This window comes from Lytechinus pictus, chromosome 11 (assembly GCF_037042905.1).
Source record: "Lytechinus pictus isolate F3 Inbred chromosome 11, Lp3.0, whole genome shotgun sequence".
Taxonomy (NCBI): domain Eukaryota; kingdom Metazoa; phylum Echinodermata; class Echinoidea; order Temnopleuroida; family Toxopneustidae; genus Lytechinus; species Lytechinus pictus.
Genome location: NC_087255.1, coordinates 3,108,350 through 3,130,517, shown reverse-complemented (window position 1 = coordinate 3,130,517; position 22,168 = coordinate 3,108,350). Strand labels below are relative to the sequence as shown.

Here is a 22,168-nt window from a genome sequence, read left to right as displayed (position 1 = left end):
ATAAAGAAATAAGAGCAAGTTGAAGTTGTGCTGGCATTATAGTGCATTTTTGCGTATTTTGCTGATTTTCGGGAGCATTTTTCAGATATTTCGTCAGTGGTAAGGTATATTTTTTTCTAAATGGCATGAAAGGGCATATCTTGAACACCCTAAATCTAAAAAAGGGTACGGGTTTGGCCATGCATGACGCAATGAGGAGCATTCAAAGATAAGCGTTTTTGAAACTTTAGAGGGCGCTATTTCAGTAACGGAAATTCAGTGATGCGTGAAAACTAATTCCTTTGTATGATATTGTACCAGTATCAATTCCTAAAAATATGAGCTCGAAACGAATAAAAACAAGAAACTTATGGCCATTTTACGATTTTTTGACTTTACATTCCAATAAATATGACGTTTTTGAAGGAAGGCTATTTCGGATTTGAATTTAGGGCATGAAGATGGCATTTTGAAGGTCAGGTTATACGTCGCAAATGATGGGGCAACTCTTTGACTATCTATAGCAATTTGTTAGAAGTCTGTAGAATGCAGGATGCGGGAGTTAGGACGAGATTAGTAATGGTATGCAAATGGACTTGAAATTTACAAAATGGCGCCTAGATGGTCATGCATGAGTGATTTTGAAAAAAAGAAGACGAGGGGCACAACTAGGGATGCTGGACAACATGTTTACCAAGTTTGGATGAATTTGGATGAGGGACGGAGCCAGGGCAGAGCTAACAAAAACCATGTGTTAAACAAATGGGATTTTGTGGAAGAAGAAGAAGAAGAAGAAGACGACGGAATAGGAATACGGAACAAGAACAATGCATTGTCGCCATTGGGCGTCAATGCAATAACTATACAATTGATGCGAGCGCGAAGCACGAGCGTAAACAAATTTGAGATTTCAGACCTAAAATCGGGACATTCTATGGATGGGTAATTGGGTACCTACCTATATTAATAATGCAAGCGCGAGCAGAAAATTTTTGATGTTCTGATCTGAAACTTTATAATTTAAGCACATTTTAAATAAAAAGATACAAGCTGGGTATCTGAACAAACATGAGTGCCTGTGTGTAAATTTATACCTAGAATCTGGGCATTCTAAATACATTTTTATATGATGAAAATCAATAACGCGATTTGCGCGAGCTGAAAATATTTTACATTCCGATCTGAAAAAGGGTGAATTAAAGCACCATTTCAAGCACTGTACTGTATAGGGAAATACTGAAGAGGGAGGAGGGAGTTCCTACAAAACTTCGTTTATTTTTATTACATTTCTGTAATTTATCATACAGTCTATCAGATTTCCAGGGGTGCTGCCTATGGAAAATAACACAGGCAGCACCCCCATGAAAAATTTTGGGATGCTTCGGCACCCCCGCTTCCCATGGCCATGGCACCCGGTGGCTTAGTTCAGATTTAAGCAGTGGGGTTGCCAAAATATACACTAAACTGAAAAAATCTGTGATTTTGTTCCAAGTTCATGAACTTTATTTTCGAGAAAATTTAGGATGGTACATGTATCTTCAAAAGCAATAAAAAAGCAAATTTTTCCGTATCAAAGTTACGGCACGACGAGTGACGCGCAGCGTTTTGAAAAATAGTACCCGGGGATATCGTGAACTGGATACGCATTTTTGAAGTGCCGTGCCCATGATTCTAAAAAGTTCACTCAGTTACACGTCAGAAAGCGACAATGCATGGAAGTAAAAACTGCAGCTGCACAGGCCTGGCTGTCTGGCTACTATGCAGGCATGGATGGGAGCGATTTCATGTTGGGAGTCGCTCTATACTTGGCAGTTTTCGGCAGTTGCGAGAGCGATTCGAAAGCACACGAGAGCGGAATTGCTCATCGCTCCCGTCTATTTTCAACGCTGCCAGAAGACTCTAGAATGATCTCAGTGAAATTAACAATGTAAACAAGAGAATCCTATTGTCATTTTCCTCTGCTGGCAGTCTCTATTTTCTGCCATTGTACATTTCAGAATTACCAAGCCTCATTTAACAAAGCCAAGCCTCATTTAACAAAGCTTATTCTGGAATATTCTTGTTATGCAATGAACTTCCTTAGAGAAAAACTAAATGACTGTATATAGATACTTTCTCTTACAATTCTTCTTGTGTATAACAGATCACAAAATGAAGTCAGTTGTTGAGCGGGGCCGGGTTGAGCACCAACATAGCTAATACATGCGCGCCTATGGGAATCGCGAGCTGTAGGAAAAGTGCATAAAATTACGCTTCTGCTGAGATATTTCAACGAAAATCTGTAAAAAGTGAAGAACCATCAGACCATATCATATCGCTTGAAAATTGTTACAAGAAATTTTGAAATGACAAAAAATTACACAAAAATTGGTGGCCAAATCTTAAAGTTTGGGAACCACTCGTCGATTTGTATGTGTGTGTACGTGTACAACGTGAATGGAGGGAAACCTTGCGTGTGACCGAATAGACTGCTGCTGACAGCTGTACTAAGTAAACGGTGGTTCCCAATTTCATGATGATACCCAAATTGGTTTATAAAAATCAAGAAACAGGCTAGTGCTGAGCTAAGCTGAGGAGCGAACGAGGTATCTACTGGCGTGAGAAAGTGCCTCCCAAACCCAAAATTGCCTGTTCCTATAACTGGTGACATTCAAGGCCTGTGTTATATTCTATAGATCTATAACATTTTGATCTTGCGCTGTCTGGAATCTGTAAAAGCTGTTGTGCCAAACACCAAACCTGTCACTGTTGATGACCCTGCTGTGACTTCTCAAGTTTTCTGTGAATTGTTGAATTTCAATGTAGTGACAGTTTATTTCTTTATCATTTTGTTTTTAGATGGCTCAAGTATTTCAAGAATACCTACAAAGATGGGATCAATTTGTTGATAAACATAAAGGTAAGATAAAGAGATCAATGCTCATTTTGTTTCACTAATTTGCACAGAAAGGGTCACTTTTATCAGCAATAATTACATAATATTGACTGGCATTGAGGTTAACATGAAATATATTGCCTGCAATAACATTGGCCCACATATTTAGATAAGGTCAATTTATAAGACTATATAGGTACTACATGTACAGGTATGTCAGAATGAGAGGAATCAGGAATCTTAGCAGTGTTGTATGACCAGCTAATGCAATTCAATGTGGTTGTGTTTTATAGGCCTCATTGATGCATGTATACTTGAATTTATCCAGATCCTCGTGTGGATGACTGGTTACTAATGGACAGTGTCTGGCCCGGAACCTTCTTGGTCCTGGTCTATCTGGTCATTGTTTGGGTAGGACCCAAGCTGATGGAGAAACGACAACCCTTCCAACTCAGAGAAGTCCTCATGGCTTACAACTTTGCAATGGTGCTGCTATCGCTGTACATGGTGATTGATGTAAGTTTGCATTTTATTTAAAGGTCAAGTCCACCCCAGAAAAATGCTGATTCAGATTTTTATCTGCTTACAGATTTTTTTCATTTTGATTTTCAGCTTATTTCAGCTTATTTTTGGCTTTCCTCTGTACAAAAAGTATGGGAGCTCTTTCTATTTCAGACTTTTTCTACAAGTTGCAGCTTTTTTCAGATCTTTTTATTTGTGACCACTCACACCCCTGATAAATAGAGAAAAATCCAATAAGCATAACGCTGAAAATTTCATCATAATCGGATGTAAAATAAGTTATGACATTTTAAAGTTTCACTTATTTTTCACAAAACAGTGATATGCACAATTCAGTGACATGCAAATGAGACATTCAATGATGTCCTTCACTCACTATTTCTTTTGTTTTTTATTGTTTTAGTTATACAGTATTTCATTTTTTACGGATTTGAAAATAAGGACCAACTTGACTGAACCATATAGTATTAAACAATGCTCATTTCACATGTTCAGGGAGAAATTATTGTGTCACCTGGCGAGAAAATTAAAAAAACGAGAAAATTAGAAAAACGAGAAAATTAGAATAAAATACAAAAGAGATAGTTAGTGGATGACATCATCAGTCTCCTTGTTTGAATACTGACCAGGATGTGCGTATAACTGTTTTGTGAAATTAAACAAATCCTTAAAAATGTCATAACTTTCTTATTTTACATCCGATTTTATTATCAGCGTTATGCTTGTTGGATTTTTCTCTTTTTATTCAAATCAACTTTTTGTTGAGGTGGACTTGTCCTTTGAAGAGAAGGAGGACTTAAAGGAAAGTTCAATTTTTACTTAAGGATTCATGTTCTAGTTGTTAGATCCCACATAAAACATGAATTTAGCACTGATTATGTAGAACCACTGTGCTTATATATTTAAAAACTTTCAGCCTGGATCAGTTGAAATGAATTATGCTAGTACCTTTAGATAATTGTACATCCACAAGTCCTTTTAAACGGTCATATTTATATAAACATACAATATCATCAATGATATCTTTGAGGAACTAAACATCACTTCTCAGTTCATTGTCATTAACTGTAGTATTTCAATGAGTCTCAGTATATTATATTAAATGGAGTATTTTTAATAAGTGCTTGAAATTTGGAGCCAGGGTTGGCATTTTTTTTTAATTTAAGTTGGATTTTTTTTTTTTTTACAAATTGCACATGTACCAGAAATATAACCCTACACAGATCAATTTTACAATCATACATTTCATTACTAATTTTATTCTTACTATCTATTTCATAAATAAAGCCAGTCAAAATAGAATTTATCGAAAATATTAAAGTTATGAAGATGCTGACATTTTCTGCTGTGTCTTCATCCTCTGGTTTAGAGAGCTCCTACTGACTGGTTCATTCCAAGTTGAGAAACTGTCTTGGTACAGCTAATACTGCAAAGTTGGTGTTCCAAATCAAACCTTTAATACTAAACATGAAATGAGGATCAGTTTCTTTGGAAGAATTCTATGACTCAGAGACTCACATTCTGTGTTGCACTCAACCCAGGTGAGATGAATGGGTACCCGGTAGGAAGAAATTCCTTGAATGCTTTGAGCGCCTAGGCAGCCCAGCTAAAGCCGGGGTAATAATAATAGCAGGGCCCGCTGGGAGAACAGTTTTCGGAACTGAAGCGGCTTCCCTGGGTAAATATACCTGTATTATTATATTATTATTATTCTCCAAACAGAAACATTTTGATTTTCAAGCCAAGGACTGAAGATGATATGTTAAAGAAAACTGCATTTATTTTTTTGTTTGTTTAAATCCTCTTTGTTCTGTTTCAAATCAGTAACTTGCAAGGCTGTGACTGATTGGGAAAAGAAGTTGTTTGTGGATTCTCAAGAATGATTTTCTTTTAAACAATAAACCAGCATAAGAAAGCAGGTTCTGCAGCAGTATTATTGCACTCAATTCAACACATTCACTGAGAAATAAAAAAATGCTTACTTTTACCAATGGGCACTAAATGTAGATGGTTATTGCCATGATTTAAAGGAGAATGAAACTCTTGGAGCAAGTTAGCTTTTGTGAAAGCAGAAAAATCAAAGAATAAGATCAACAAAACTTTGAGTGAAATAGGAGTAGCAATAAAAGAGTTATGAGCATTTGAATGTCGAGATCACTAATGCTATGGAGATCCTCCCATTGGCAATGCGACCAAGATCTGTGATGTCACACACGTACAACTCTTCCATTTGGACACTGAAAATATACCCCAAAACATCTCTTTTTGCTCATTCTAATCATATGACAAACGATTCATCAATGATATAATGTTGTGAAACCTCTGTACTTGTCATCTCATAAAGAGAACACCTCACCTTGTGATAGACTCTATAAAAGTGAGAATATAAGTGAAATAAGTACTAAAGTAATGAGGGAGTTGTACGTGTGTGATATCACAGATCTTGGTCGCATTGCCGTTGGGAGGATCTACATGGCACTAGTGATCTCAATATTCGAATGCTCATAACTTTCTTATTATTCATTCAATCTTCCTCAAACTTTCAACAATATGTTTCTTTGATTTTTCTCTTTGACATGGATTCAGCTGGTTTCAAGGGTTTCATTCTCCTTTAATGTCCGACCATTGTAAAGAGCATGCATATATTTTTAAATGTATTAATATTAAACCTTTCTCAGTGTACCGACTAAATGAAGCACTGTAATCATACGTCTGAACAGGCTTTGGTTTACTTTGAAACACATCCTGGCAAAAATCTCTGTTGGAATTCAGCCTTACAAGTTCAGGGTTTCTTTTTTGAATTCTTTAATTAAATTTGTACATATTTTTGTTCTGAAGTGCATTGCTGGTGTTGGAATGCAAAATATACAAAGATTTAGGATGTACAGTAATATTTGTTCAAAATGGCAGTTAATTTCCAAAAAAATGTGTGATACACAAGAAGAAGCACAGACATACTGAGTTTGATTTACTTTTCACTCAAATTATAAAGCTGCAGCGAAGCTTTTTTAAAAAAGAAATATTTTTTTCAATCTGACACAGCTTATTACTGATAATAATTGCTACTTTATTACCTATTTTTGAAGGCTTCTGTTTTCGGTTTGCAAATTGTATTATATCTCTCCACATACAGATGCAAAATGTTGATTTGAATAATTAGAGAAAAAATCAAACAAGCATAACACTGAAAATTTCATCAAAATCGGATTTCGCTTATTTTTCACAAAACAGTGATATACACAACTCAGTGACATTCAAATGAGACAGATTGTCCCTCATGCGCTATTTCTTTTGTTTTTGTCTCACCTGCATAGCAGAGTGAGACTATAGGCGCCGCTTATCCGACGGCGGCGGCGGCGTCAACACCAAATCTTAACCTAAGGTTAAGTTTTTGAAATGACAGCATAACTTAGAAAGTATATGGACCTAGTTCATGAAACTTAACCATAAGGTTAATCAAGTATTACTGAACATCCTGCCTGAGTTTCATTTCACATGACCAAGGTCAAAGGTCATTTAGGGTCAATGAACTTAGACCATGTTGGGGGAATCAACATCAAAATCTTAACCTAAGGTTAAGTTTTTGAAATGTCATCATAACTTAGAAAAAATATGGACCTAGTTCATGAAACTTGGACATAAGGTTAATCAAGTATCACTGAACATCCTGCATGAGTTTCACGTCACATGACCAAGGTCAAAGGTCATTTAGGGTCAATGAACTTTGGCCAAATTGGGGGTATCTGTTGAACTACCATCATAACTTTGAAAGTTTATGGATCTGATTCATGAAACTTGGACATAATAGTAATCAAGTATCACTGAACATCCTGTGCAAGTTTCAGGTCACATGATTAAGGTCAAAGGTCATTTTAGGGTCAATGAACTTTGGCCTAATTGGGGGTATTTGTTGAATTACCATCATAACTTTGAAAGTATATTGGTCTAGTTAAAAAAACTTGGACATAAGAGTAATCAAGTATCACTGAACATCCTGTGCGCATTTCAGGTCACATGACCAAGGTCAAAGGTCAATGAACTTTGGCCATAATGGCCAAAATGTTGATTTGGCCATAGAGAAAAAAAATCAAACAAGCATAACACTGAAAATTTCATCAAAATCGGATTTCGCTTATTTTTCACAAAACAGTGATATACACAACTCAGTGACATTGAAATGAGACAGATTGTCCCTCATGCGCTATTTCTTTTGTTGAATTACCATCATAACTTTGAAAGTTTATGGATCTGACTCATGAAACTTGGACATAAGAGTAATCAAGTATCACTGAACATCCTGTGCAAATTTCAGGTCACATGATCAAGGTCAAAGGTCATGTAAGGTCAATGAACTTCGGCCAAGTTGGGGGTATTTGTTGAATTACCATCATAACTTTGAAAGTTTATTGGTCTAGTTCATAAAACTTGGACATAAGTAATCAAGTATCACTGACAAGTTTTAGGTCACATGATCAGGGAGGGTCAAATGTCAATGAACGTAGTATTGTATCACTATTCGTATAAACGAATAGTGTTTTTTGTGAATAATTATTTTATAGTACCGTAAGTAACGGTGTATTAACCGCACCCGTGTATAAACCGCACCCCCAACTATGGACTAAAAAAAAAAAAAAAAAAAAAAAAATCCTCACATTTACATGCATATTTGAGGTACGAAGAAACAAAAACTAAGTTAAAGATTTCAAAGTATTCAAAGAGAATACCAGTATGCAGAAATCTGCTGTTCTTGATCAATTCATCTACAAATGTTAGCAAGAAAGAAAGGTCCCGCCAATATTGGCAATTTACACACTCACTCACCTCACAGTCACAGTGTACACACACACAGCACTGCCTTACTTGTACATGTACATTTCAAACTTCGATACGGTACCACTACCAGTACATCTTATCAAATTGTGATCTGTGTCTTTCACATTTCTTGCATCACAACCTCACAATCACTTTCAGAATTTGTCTAGCATTCGATGTCTTAGCATGAATTTTGGATACGGGATTACAGGAAGGTTCAAGAAACAAAGAAATTTGTATTTTTTCCAGTTGTTTGACGGCTTCGTGCCGTCTCTATCGTGCGTGGTGCACGGTGTACATGGTATCTTATGAAAAGCAAACGGGAAAGAAAAAAATAAGCTGGCGCGAAACGGGACTTTGAGGGGTTAAATTAAATGAATAGCGCCAGCTTAAGTCGCACTAAAACCAAAATACAACGCAAGCTAGCTCTTGGCTCTCGCTCAGCTGTGACAAATTATTACCGAGAATGCTTGGCGTCTCTATGAACTTAGCCAGGGAACTTCGCTGCTTTGAATCGAGAATAAAGTCGAAATTAGTGTCATGAAGGTGGGTGCATTTGTTACGACAGTATTTGATCATAAGATCATAATAATCGCTACCCATTACCCGCGGCTCATACCCCTCTAAACGACATTGCACTGGGCGGCTACGGCCGGCCACTCGATGTGTTGTGAACTGGCAGACTTCTTACATGTTCGGGAGGGGCTACGCGGGCGGGCTCAGACCCGTCACCGTGTATAAACCGCACCCCCGACTTTTGCTTATATCCCGCCGAGAAAAAGGTGCGGTTAATACACCGTTACTTACGGTAGTTTTCAAAGTTAGCACTGCTGCTATGTATTGAATCGCGTGATGCAGGTGAGACCGCCAGAGGCATTCCACTTGTTTGTTTTTTTAAGAAAAAAGTTAAAGGATTAATGAATTTGAATTGAACATGTATTTCATGAAATTTAATAGGTCTATTTCCAACATTATAATCCCCAGTTTGGTCGTGGAGGCTGGTTGAATGGCTACACCTATGGCTGTCAACTTGTGGATTATAGCAACAGCCCTCAGGCAATGACAGTAAGTAATAATACTCTTATGGCTGTCAACTTGTGGATTATAGCAACAGCCCTCAAGCAATGACAGTAAGTAATAATACTTGTATGGCTGTTAACTTGTGGATTATAGCAACAGCCCTCAGGCAATGACAGTAAGTAATAATACCTGTATGGCTGTTAACTTGTGGATTATAACAACAGCCCTCAGGCAATGACAGTAAGTAATAATACTTGTACGGCTGTTAACTTGTGGATTATAGCAACAAATATATCAGGCTTTGAGAAAGTATAGTCAGAATTATTTATCCGAGGTTGGACTGGCAATTACTATTTTCCCTGAAATAGATTGCCAGTCAAACATACACTGTAGGGTTAATAATTTCCACTATGCTTTAGAAGGAATTGCCTGACGTATTTTTTTTTGTATACCTCTTGTAGACCTAGTCCTTGCTGATATGTAACCAATCTAGACCAGTTCTAATGTTGCTGGACCTAGAGCTACGACGTAGAATTGTCGAGCTAATGCTAACCAGTCCCTGGGTAGGCTGGAGCTAGAAGAAAACAGAGCTATGTGCAGCAATGTGTTTTCCTATTGAAATTATATTTTGTCACATGATCACAAATTGTTCAATCGTTTATCTAGAATACTAATGAATATTCATAAGGGGGATATGATATTTTATAATATATTACCTTGTTGGAGATATAATGTTAGTGTCCTTTGAATTGTCATATGCATTTACAGTTTGTCAAAGTATTCAATAAATTCAATTTATCTATCAATGAAAGAGTTATTACACAGAAAACTTGATGTACTTTCATGTTGTAGGTTATTGCAAGTAATTCATGTTGAAGTGTGATTGATATAAAGCAGTTTGTTCTTTTGAAACAAACAATCTTGTATTCTCTCTCCCTCTTCAGATGCTCAATGTATGCTGGTGGTTTTACTTCTCCAAATTCATTGAGATGTGGGACACAGTAAGTAATTCATCTTATACTTTTAATTTAAGTGGAAAGTTAACCCCAGTATCATGTTTTGGAAATGCAGCACTAAATATTTGGAACAACATACAGAAAATTATTAGTATCCCCTCTTTTAAGTAGCACCTGAAATGGTATTTGTTTATAAATGCGTGATGGATTTTTTCCCATATTGTTTTATATGTTAATGTTGTTATGGTTTGTTGTTCATGTTTATGTTCCACACAAGTTTTTCAATTTAAATGATACAGATGTGAATAGCCTTTCTTGAATACTTTAATTATTATAATTGTCATTATTAAAAGTAGAAAAAAATGTTATTGTTTGGTTAAAATCCATGCAAGAGCACTAGATTTATAGATTTTTTTTAATTCTGATTTTTTGATATCACATGATGATTTGAGCAGCTTCCCCATTTTTCATAAAGATTCCATAAAATGTCATTTTCTCAGATAATTGAAGATGAAATTATTATGTTGTCATTTACATTTATTTTGGACGTGCTTCCTTGAAATAATTATGAACTAGGGTCTAGTCACTACAGTTTAATATAAGACAACAAGCAGTCACAGTTAACTGTTTGATCAAAAGTGTAAAAAAAAAAAAAAGTTGGAAAGAAATTAAAACCCCCTAAAATTTTTCAAAATATTCCCTTGAATATCACACTGCTATAGACTTTGATTGTATATTTCAATCATAATAAATTCAATATGAATGGAAAATAAAGAGAACTACATGTATAGGTCCTAGATTTTGCTATTAAAGACAATTGATTTATAATGGTTTTAATTATCCCATCTTATCTCATCTTATTGTATAAAGTGACATTGATGAATCAAAGGGCACACTCACTTCAGTGATACAATGATGAATATGAAATAAGAAGAAAAATTGCTTCTTTTTTTGTTTTAACAGATTGGTTCAATTTTGAAAGAAATTTAACAAAAGATATTGAGATAATAATGTTTGAAAAATAAGATTGCTAAATATATGCAAGTGTCGTATTGATAATTAGGTGAGCTTATGGTAATTTTGTAAATAATCCTATTCTTATTCTTGATTGCAATTTAGTTTTTATTGCTTTTTGTCTCACCTGCATAGCAGAGTGAGACTATAGGCGCCGCTTTTCCGACGGTGACGGCGGCGGCGACGGCGGCGGCGGCGTCAACACTAAATCTTAACCTGAGGTTAAGTTTTTGAAATGACAGCATAACTTAGAAAGTATATGGACCTAGTTCATGAAACTTGGCCATAAGGTTAATCAAGTATTACTGAACATCCTGCCTGAGTTTCATTTCACATGACCAAGGTCAAAGGTCATTTAGGGTCAATGAACTTAGACCATGTTGGGGGAATCAACATCAAAATCTTAACCTAAGGTTAAGTTTTTGAAATGTCATCATAACTTAGAAAATATATGGACCTAGTTCATGAAACTTATACATAAGGTTAATCAAGTATCACTAAACATCCTGCATGAGTTTCACGTCACATGACCAAGGTCAAAGGTCATTTAGGGTCAATGAACTTTGGCCGAATTGGGGGTATCTGTTGAATTACCATCATAACTTTGAAAGTTTATGGATCTGATTCATGAAACTTGGACATAATAGTAATCAAGTATTACTGAACATCCTGTGCAAGTTTCAGGTCACATGATCAAGGTCAAAGGTCATTTAGGGTCAATGAACTTTGGCCGAATTGGGGTATTTGTTGAATTACAGCCATAAATTTGAAAGTGTGTTGGTCTAGTTCATAAAACTTGGACATAATAGTAATCAAGTATCACTGAGCATCCTGTGCGAGTTTCAGGACACATGATCAAGGTCAAAGGTCATGTAAGGTCAAAGAACTTTGGCCACGTTGGGGGTATTTGTTAAATTGCCATCATATCTCTATAAGTGTATTGGTCTAGTTCATAAAACGTGGAAATAAGAGTAACCAAGTATCACTGAACATCTTACAGTGCGAGTTATAGTAGTTTTCAAAATCAGCACTGCTGAGATTGAATCGCGTGATGCAGGTGAGACGGCCAGAGGCATTCCACTTGTTTACTTTGGAGTCACATTATTGCAGAAATAATTTTGCAAGGGGATTCATAAAATGAACTCATAATAGCCACTCCTCTGGTGTGACTATTGTTTTGATGTAATTTATAACATATGGACATGAAAATAAAAATTGTATAAACCTGTGTTTTCATTTTTTTTATAGTGATCAATCAGATACTGTGACAACTTGTTAAAATAAAGCAAAACTAGGGTTAACTTAAGATTTTTGTCTCACCTGCATAGCAGAGTGAGACTATAGGCGCCGCTTTTCCGACGGCGGCGGCGGCATCAACACCAAATCTTAACCTAAGGTTAAGTTTTTGAAATGACAGCATAACTTAGAAAGTATATGGACCTAGTTCATGAAACTTGGCCATAAGGTTAATCAAGTATATCTGAACATTCTGCCTGAGTTTCAGGTCACATAACCAAGGTCAAAGGTCATTTAGGGTCAATGAACTTGGACCATGTTGGGGGAATCAACATCAAAATCTTAAACCTAAGGTTAAGTTTTTGAAATGTCATCATAACTTAGAAAATATATGGACCTAGTTCATGAAACTTGGACATAAGGTTGATCAAGTATTACTGAACATCCTGCATGAGTTTTAAGTCACATGACCAAGGTCAAATGTCATTTAGGGTCAATGAACTTTGGCCAAATTGGGGGTATTTGTTGAATTACCATCATAACTTTGAAAGTTTATTGGTCTAGTTCATAAAACTTGGACATTAGAGTAAGCAAGTATCACTGAACATCCTGTGTGAGTTTCAGGTCACATGACCAAGGTCAAAGGTCAATGAACTTTGGCCAAATTGGGGGTATTTGTTGAATTACCATCATAACTTTGAAAGTTTATTGGTCTAGTTCATGAAACTTGGACATAATAGTAATCAAGTATCACTGAACATCCTGTGCAAGTTTCAGGTCACATGATTAAGGTCAAAGGTCATTTAGCCAGGGTCAATGAGCTTTGGCCAAATTGGGGGTAATTGTTGAATTACCATCATAACTTTGAAAGTTTATTGGTCTAGTTCATAAAACTTGGACATTAGAGTAAGCAAGTATCACTGAACATCCTGTGTGAGTTTCAGGTCACATGACCAAGGTCAAAGGTCAATGGACTTTGGCCATGTTGTGGGTATTTGTTGAATTACCATCATACATGTAACTCTGGAAGTATATTGGTCTAGTTCATAAAACTTGGACATAAGAGTCATCAAGTATCACTGAACATCCTGTGCAAGTTTCAGGTCACATGATCAATGTCAAAGGTCATTTAAGGTCATTAAACTTTGGCCATTTTAGAGGTAATTATTAGATTGCTGTCATAACTTTCAAAGTTTATACATGTAGATATAGTGTATAAAATGTGGATATAGGGGTAATCAAGTGTCACTGACAAGTTTTAGGTCACATGATTAAGGTCAAATGTCAATTAATGTAGTATTGTATCATTATATCAATGGTGTTTTTTGTGAATATTTAGTAGTTTTCAAAGTCAGCACTGCTGCTATATTGAATCGCGTAATGCAGGTGAGACAGCCAGAGGCATTCCACTTGTTTTATTTTGATGAGAAAGTTTAAGGCTGTCGCATAAAACTTACTTTTTATGGTTATCAAGTTTCACCAAATAGGCAAATCAAATTTCAGGTCACTGGGAGAAGGTCAAAGGCCATTTGATATCAACACACAATAGTAATCTATTATTAAAAGAATAACTACAAGAGTGATCCATCTGTGAAGATGCTCACAGCCCTCAGAAAGGCGAGGACGGATGTCAAACGGGTTGCTAGACGCTGTGCCAATGATTACTGGTTAGGCCTATGTCAGAGCATCCAGCTTGCTGCAGATAACGACAACACCCGCGGTATGTACGCAGGCATAAAGAAGATCTTTGGGCCAACCATCAAAAAGACATCACAACTCAAATCAACTACTGGGGAGATCATTACAGACAAGAAGCTTCAAATGGAGAGATGGGTTGAGCATTATGAAGAGCTTTACTCGCGTGAGGTGATGGTCAACGAAGCTACAATTGAGAGCATCGAAAGCTTACCTGTCATGGAAGATCTTGATACCGTACCCTCCTTAGAAGAGCTTACAAAAGCTGTGAACTCCCTGACCTCCGGCAAGGCTCCAGGAAAAGACGGTATACCCCCAGACCTAATCAAAGCCGGAAAGGACACTGATCTTCTACGCCATCTCCATGAACTTCTCTGTCAATGCTGGAAAGAGGGAACAATTCCGCATGATATGCGCGATGCCAACATCATTACTTTGTACAAGAACAAAGGGGATCGCAGTGATTGTAACAACTATCGCGGAATCTCCCTCCTAAGCACTGTTGGAAAGACATTCGCCCGAGTGATCCTGAACAGACTGCATCTGCTTGCAGCCCGTGTGTACCCAGAATCACAGTGTGGATTTCGGGCTGGAAGATCAACCATTGACATGATATTCTCCATTCGCCAACTGCAGGAGAAAAGCCGTGAGCAGAGACAGCCATTGTACATTGCATTCATCGACCATACCAAGGCCTTTGACCTAGTCAGCAGAAAGGTTCTCTTCAATATGCTACAGAAGATAGGATGCCCTCCCACACTGCTTCAGCTGATTGTATCATTCCATGATGATATGCAGGGCACCATCCAGTATGACGGCTCTACTTCTGCCCCATTCCCAATCAAGAATGGAGTCAAGCTGGGATGTGTGCTTGCCCCTACGCTCTTTGGGATATTCTTTTCTGTGCTGCTTTCACACGCCCTCAGATCATCTAAGGACGGTGTGTACCTACACACAAGAAGCGATGGAAAATTACTCAATCTTGCACGATTTCGGGCTAAGACGAAAGTGAAGAAAATCCTGATTAGAGACATGCTGTTTGCTGATGATGTTGCTCTGTCATCCCAATCTGAGGAAGGCCTTCAGAGACTGATTGACTGCTTTTCAGAAGCTTGTGAAGACTTTGGCCTCACCATCAGCCTCAAGAAAACAAACATCATGGGCCAGGATGTACGCAGTGTTCCAGATATCTCCATTGGAAACTACACCCTTCAAGTGGTTGAAAACTTCACCTACCTCGGCTCTATGATTTCCAGCATACTCTCCCTTGATCCTGAGCTCAACGTACGCTCAACTATGATGTCTAGACTCTCAAAGCGGGCCTGGGAGAACACTTCACTAACCACCAACACAAAAATGAAGATCTATCAGGCCTGTGTGCTCAGCACTCTCCTGTATCCTGTGAGTCATGGACCTTGTATGCATGCCAGGAGCATCGTCTAAACGTCTTCCATCTCCGCTGTCTGAGACGAATCCTGAACATCAAATGGCAGGACCACATCCCAAACAAGGATGTCCTCAAGAAGGGAGGAATGACAAATATCTATGCTTATCTTACACAACGACGACTGAGATGGCTTGGGCATGTCACTAGAATGGACGACGGCCGTATTCCGAAAGACATATTGTACGGAGAGCTAGCGACCGGGACCAGGGCTGTTGGAAGACCTGTCCTCCGCTTCAAGGATGTGTGTAAGAGGGATATGAAGACCAGTGAAATCAACACTACAAACTGGGAAGCCCTAGCTGCAGATCGCCCCAAATGGAGACATGCTGTGAAGATGGGCATCCAAAGGAGCGAACAGAGAAGAGTAGAACAATTTTTCTATTATGACATCACAGAAAAGACAAGAAAGACAACTAAGACGACAGTTAGCCATGGCTCCAACAGCTCAGCCACAAGTGACATTTGTATGCAGCAACTGCAACTAGACCTGCCTCTCAAGGATTGGACTATTTAGTCATCGCAGGAGCTGCACTTTATGAATAAGGAACTAAAAGGAAACTACCAGCGCAAACTCTATTGTCTCTCGAGACAGACAGATGCCAATTGATTAAAAGAATATGTTTTTTGTGAATGTAAATGCATGCGAGACTGCCAGTGGCTTTCCATGTATGCAGCGCTCTCTCTCTCTGTCTGTCTCTCTCTCTCTCTCTCTCTCTCTATCGTCAATTAACTTAGAGTTGTTTAATCAGACAAATTAGTCTCTTCAGATTTGAAGGAATAAAATTAAAAAATTCATTACAAACAAAATATCTATTAAAAAGAAAATGGCAATGGATTTTTTTTTGGGTGGGGGGTGCTAGCAAGTGATGTCACAAAATAAAAGCATTGAAAATTCAGAACTCAGATATTCTTTTGTAAAAACTTCATTGATGTTTCATCTCTCATTATTCTATTTGTATTAAAATCAAGTGGATGTTAGGATAGATTCCCCTTGGAGTGAAGTTGTGATCATTCTCAGCATATATATATATATTTTCTTTAAATTCCAGTTCTTCTTTATACTTCGGAAGAAGAAGGCCCAGATATCGTTTCTGCACGTATTTCACCATGCCATTATGCCTTTCACTTGGTGGATCGGAGTACGCTTTGTAGGAGGTAAGAGCCTATAACAAATGGTAATAGTGTCTACTTTTGTAGCGCACAGGTTCACCTTTCGGTGCTCATGGCACTGCAAGTAGGTTCATTATACACATGAATAATGTTAGAATTCTTGAGATAGACAGTGTCAAGCTTCATGTCAATCATTTGCAATGATATTACATGTAGTATACAAATAATGCTCACGTTATTGCGATAAGGCCTGCACTAACGTCACAAATTTAAAAATGTGCATCATTTGTTTTATAAAACATGTCAGCAGTATGTAATGGTAAGGTTGTTCCAAGCCCTCTAAACTTTTAAGGATTGCAGAGATAAAGAGATCACACCTGTTTTCTATTATGACATCACAGGCATCTCAGTTTTTAAGTGCTATGGGTAATGAATACGGTACATGATTAGCCCCATTGAAGTCAAAGTATTATTGGCCTGTTCTACATATTAGGAACCAGGTGAATAATACATTGACTTCAATGGGGCTAATTATGTCTTCATATCTCAGGCCCACATGAACCGATTCCCACCAAATTTTGGTAGTGAGGGTATTTTATCATGTGCTACCAAAATTTGGTATCAAACACGCTGAAATGCAAAAAAAAAAGAGTTTTTTTGTGACGTCATCACTTCGGTACTCTATACAGTCTTCCTTTTATCAATTTTTACATACCAGCTAGGTGTCTCGTTTGCTTGTGGTTCCAGAGGTTTAAGGGGGGAAATCCTTTGCTCATGCATGCCCCATACTAAGGAATAGACTTCCTGAAGGCATTAAAAATTGTATCTCTGTTGAGTCTTTCACAAATTTTCTTAAAACTTTAACTTCTTAATTTCTCAATGCACCTTGAGAACTCTACAGAGTGGGTTTGGCACTTTATACATCACATGTATTATTATTATTATTCATCATGGCTTGTCCGCTTTGTATTATTAAGTGGCAACAATTTCAATTCTTCAATTTAATGTGATATTGAAAATGAGAAAATTTTATGAAAACCTGTATTTAAAAGTCATTTTGTGTAGCTGTCAAATGAAAGAATATGCATAGCAAATCATAATGCAATACCTGCAAATTATTCCATGTATTGGCTTTTATTTTGAATTTGTAGGTGGATTTGGTACCTTCCATGCGTTTTTAAACAGTTTTATCCATTTCTTGATGTACATCTACTATGGCCTTGCTGCAGTTGGTCCTCATATGCAAAAGTATTTATGGTGGAAGAAATACATGACAAAGATGCAACTAGTAAGGACTGTTTTCTTTCTTTGGATTTTATTGGATTTTTTTTCAGATCTCGGGCATGCAAAGTTCAAACAATGCAACAAGTTTGCAGAGTGGTTTCGATATAGTTGCATGAAACTTTGATATATGGGTAATCAGTAATCACTGATTATTTTGAACGAGTGTCAGGTCAAATGATGAAGGTCAGAGGTCATTTGGAGTTCATTAACTTAGTATGAATGGTGTTTTCAAAGTTAGCAGTGCTGCTATTTTGAATTGCATGCAGGTGAGAATGCCAGAGGCATTCCACTTGTCTTCTAATACATGTTGTTATTCCTGTACATATTGTTTATCATTTTTACGCTGGGGAAAATAAATAAGTTGAACTGATACAAATTTTGCCAGAGAAAAAAAAAAAAATCTGGCTTTTATTAAAATTTTTGCAAATTTCATCAGTATTTACAGACCATCCTGTGATCATTAAAGGGTAACTTGCAATACTTCAATGATCATAACTTACTTTGACTTTTTTCTGAAAGATGAGATGATAATTCTTCCATTTGATGGTTAGTTGGTTTCACTCATTTTGAATGAAAGGGGAAAATGCAATTGCAACCCCCGTACAAAAGTTAATGCAACAGAATTTGGACATTCAATAGTCCAAATATCTTTCTGAAATTAGAAATATCAATCACAATATGACAGTACATGTATATTGTATGTTATTTCAATGATGTTTTTCTTTTTACATTTGCATTGCAGATCCAATTCACTCTGGTAATGTTACACTGCAGCCAGCTTCTATTCATTGAGTGCCCATACCCCAAGGTCTTTGTATGGATCATAGCTAGCTATGGGTTCATCTTCTTTGTTCTCTTCCTACACTTCTACATAGCTGCTTACCTCAAGAAAGGTAAACCCACCATGCTCTATGGGAATGGAGATTCTAAGGTTGAACATAATGGCAATGGACGGCACAGTAGCAAGACAGATTCTAACAGCAATGGTTATCATAAGTTGGATTAATGTATGTCTTGATTTACAGTTTCAGGGGTTCAGGGTATTTGTTTAGAAGACTATAAGAGTCCAGGACCATAGAGGTTGGAACCAACATGATATCAGGATGATATCTTTTATGAAAGTCCATCATGTCATTGTTGATAAGTGGCCTTGTGTCAGGTTCATCAATGCATTTCATCACTATAGTATTACCTTGCAAAGTTCTGAAGGTCACCTTGATAGATCTATATACCTCACTCATGTTGCAGCACTAGCAGCATGGCATGTCTCATGACATAAAGTAATAGTATTTCAAATAGAGCAATCATCTTGATTGTCTCACACAGATGAGATATCACCAAAGAATTACTCTGCAAAAAGAGCTTGAAGCAGTAAAATTGACAACCTATAGAGGTTCCAAGACTCGATGGTAAAGCTGCTGGATACATCACCGATTATTTCAGTAGGAAATTATTGATGGTTCTAGTCTTCTGACCCCTGTTTCACAAGGAGATCATTGTGCAATCAATCACAAGAATCTATCAGGGATCACCTGCTTTGTGTCACAGGGAGGATCCCTTTATGCTGTAGGCATTTATTGTGTGATTTATTTTGTTGGTGGTTTTTAATTTTTTAAAGAAGGAATGTTTCATATCTTTTCTCACTTGCAGCATGTCGTTGAAATGTTATCATATAAAACTTTTTTAATGATTGTGTGTGAGCATGAGCCATTTTTGTCTCGCCTGCATAGCAGAACGAGACTATATGCGCCGCTTTTCCGACGGCGGCGTCGTCAACATTGAAATCTTAACCAAGGTTAAGTTTTTGAAATGTCATCATAACTTAGAAAATATGTGGATCTAGCTCATGAAACTTGGACATAAGGGTAATCAAGTATTACTGAACATCCTGCCTGATTTTCAGGTCATATGACCAAGGTCAAAGGTCATTTAGGGTCAATAAACTTAGACCAAGTTGGGGGAATCAATATCAAAATCTTAAGGTTAAGTTTTTGAAATGTCATATTTTCTTAAGTATATGGACCTAGTTCATGAAACTTGGACATAAGGGTGATAGTGTATCACTGAAGATGCTTCCTGTGTTTCAGGTCACATGACCAAGGTCAAAGGTCAATTCAGGTCAACAAACTTTGAGCATGTTGGGGGTATTTGTGGAATTGTCATCATAACTTTAAAGTTTATAGATCTAGTTCATGAAACTTAGGACATGAGAGTAACCATGTATCCCTGAATATCTTGTGTTTGTTTCTGGTGACATGATCACAATCAAAGGTCATTTAGGGTCAATGATCTTTGGCTGTGTTGGGGATGTTTTGTTGAATTGGCATCATACATGTACATTGTAACTTAAAAAGTTTATGGATCTACACATGAAGTTCATGAAACAGACATAAGGGTAATCAAGTATGAATGATTGTTTTGCACATGTCTTAGGTCTTATGATCATGGTCAATGGACATAATATTTTATTATCATATGAGTGTTTTCTTTTGTGAATAATTATTCAATAGCTGTTTTCAAAGTCAGCACTGCTGCTATATCGAATTACATAATGCAGGCAAGACTGCCAGAGGCGTTCCACTTGTTATTGTTTTTTTTTTTTTCTTTTTTTTTTTCAAAGTGTAGTATACACTGTAGTGTAATGGATACTTTTATACATAATCCTGCATTTTCTTGATAAATTTATTGGGGTTTAATTTTTTAATGAAACATTTTCAGTGTTAACACTTATATATAATTTTTTACTTTGTCATACAAGTGGTAATCTCTGTATTAATCTCTTCTTGGATTATGTTTTTTTTTAGAAGAAAAACATTTTATTAAACAGTGAACATCTGTGATCATTTTGATTGGATTGATTTGATTGGTCTTTTACAACTGTACCAAAGATTTCTTGTATCTGATATTGATACACATTTTCTGAAACAGGGTCCAGGAATGACATGAAAGAAATAGATGGTCCAAAGAAAAATTCAGATTCATGAATTCTAAATTTATTTTGCTATTGATGATGAAGATTTTTAGAATGAAAATATAGTGTGGTAGAATACTTGTAATATATAGAAATCATTCAAAATGATCATTGTTGATTATAATTGTGGCATGCAGACAATTCAGTACTATATTTAATCTTATGGAAAATATAATCATGTTAAAAAATCAATAATATTGTGGTATTATTAAAGGTAAATGCTAGTTTTGGTAACGATATCAAAATGAGTTCGTACAGAATCCAATGAAATGACCACCAAAGTGTCTGTTTGTATAAATAAAACGCATGTGCCAAAGGATTCTGGAAGAAATTGTGTAATTGCTGAGAAATCAGCAAATAAGCACAGGATTCGGGTAGAGTGTCGGGCCCGACGCTCAAAGCAATAATTATACACAGTCCCACGTGCGCTTATCTGTGTTGGGGAAGTTCAGTCTGAACATTTTTCAGCGTAGATTTCAAGATTTCACAAAGTTCAGTTTATGTAACTGTACCAGATCTAGATCCTCGATGATATACTGACAATTAAGCCTGGTTTTACAGACTTTCTCATGAAATCAGTGTTTACTGCAACTACTGGAATTTCTCTTTAAGGACTGAGACAAATGCTCATCCTGGAACATTATCTATATCATTTGATATCCTAGAAACTTACATGTACATACCATCCAAGGTACCATTTATATTAATTGAAGTATTTGAAAATTTATGAAATGAATGAACATGAAGGGCATTCGATACACTAATGGGGTGTTGCAAGAAACTTGCAATCAATTGCAAGTCTATTTTCGTTCCCAAAATCAAGCATATGCAGTGCAATTAATTGCAAATTTGCGATTGATTGCTAATCTGCTCCATGAAAAGAGGAGTGTAATTTGATTTTCTGTAGCTGAAAGTGATCAATCAATTGTAAAATTGCAACAGAATATTTGCGATTGATTGCAAATATTTTCTTGCAACACCCCCTAAGTGACTTTTAATTTCACAGTGTCATTTTTGTGTCATTACTACCATGATGTTTTGTCCAAATTTTGAACTGATCAAAGCAAGGGAATATATAGGCCTACAGTGGTACTATTCAAGGGATGAGGAGAATAAATACTGTTTGTAAAATTCATTTTAAGTGCCATTATTTGATTAAAAAGTGCCAGTTTTCTCTATATTTTGGCAATCGTCTATTCGTCATCTATTACATTTATCCAATATATTAATAACTCTATTTCAAGAAA

The 22,168-nt window shown here is 36.6% G+C and overlaps 1 protein-coding gene across 1 annotated transcript; it reads left to right on the top strand.

Moving 5' to 3' along the window:
- Positions 1–602: 602 nt before the first annotated feature.
- Positions 603–22,168, top strand: LOC129270681 (very long chain fatty acid elongase 7-like). The gene is made up of 7 exons (XM_064106431.1): positions 603–2,878; positions 3,183–3,370; positions 9,173–9,253; positions 10,153–10,209; positions 16,606–16,711; positions 17,818–17,954; positions 18,693–22,168. The coding sequence occupies exons 1-7, from the start codon at positions 2,818–2,820 to the stop codon at positions 18,954–18,956; spliced, it is 894 nt and encodes a 297-aa protein (XP_063962501.1). The 5' UTR covers positions 603–2,817; the 3' UTR covers positions 18,957–22,168.

Bases quoted from the DNA above. Each gene is read 5' to 3' on its own strand.
- LOC129270681 (XM_064106431.1), top strand. From the start codon at position 2,818: ATGGCTCAAGTATTTCAAGAATACCTACAAAGATGGGATCAATTTGTT. The intron at 2,879-3,182 runs GTAAGATAAAGA...GAATTTATCCAG, and splicing joins ATTTGTTGATAAACATAAAG to ATCCTCGTGTGGATGACTGG. The intron at 17,955-18,692 runs GTAAGGACTGTT...TTTGCATTGCAG, and splicing joins ACATGACAAAGATGCAACTA to ATCCAATTCACTCTGGTAAT.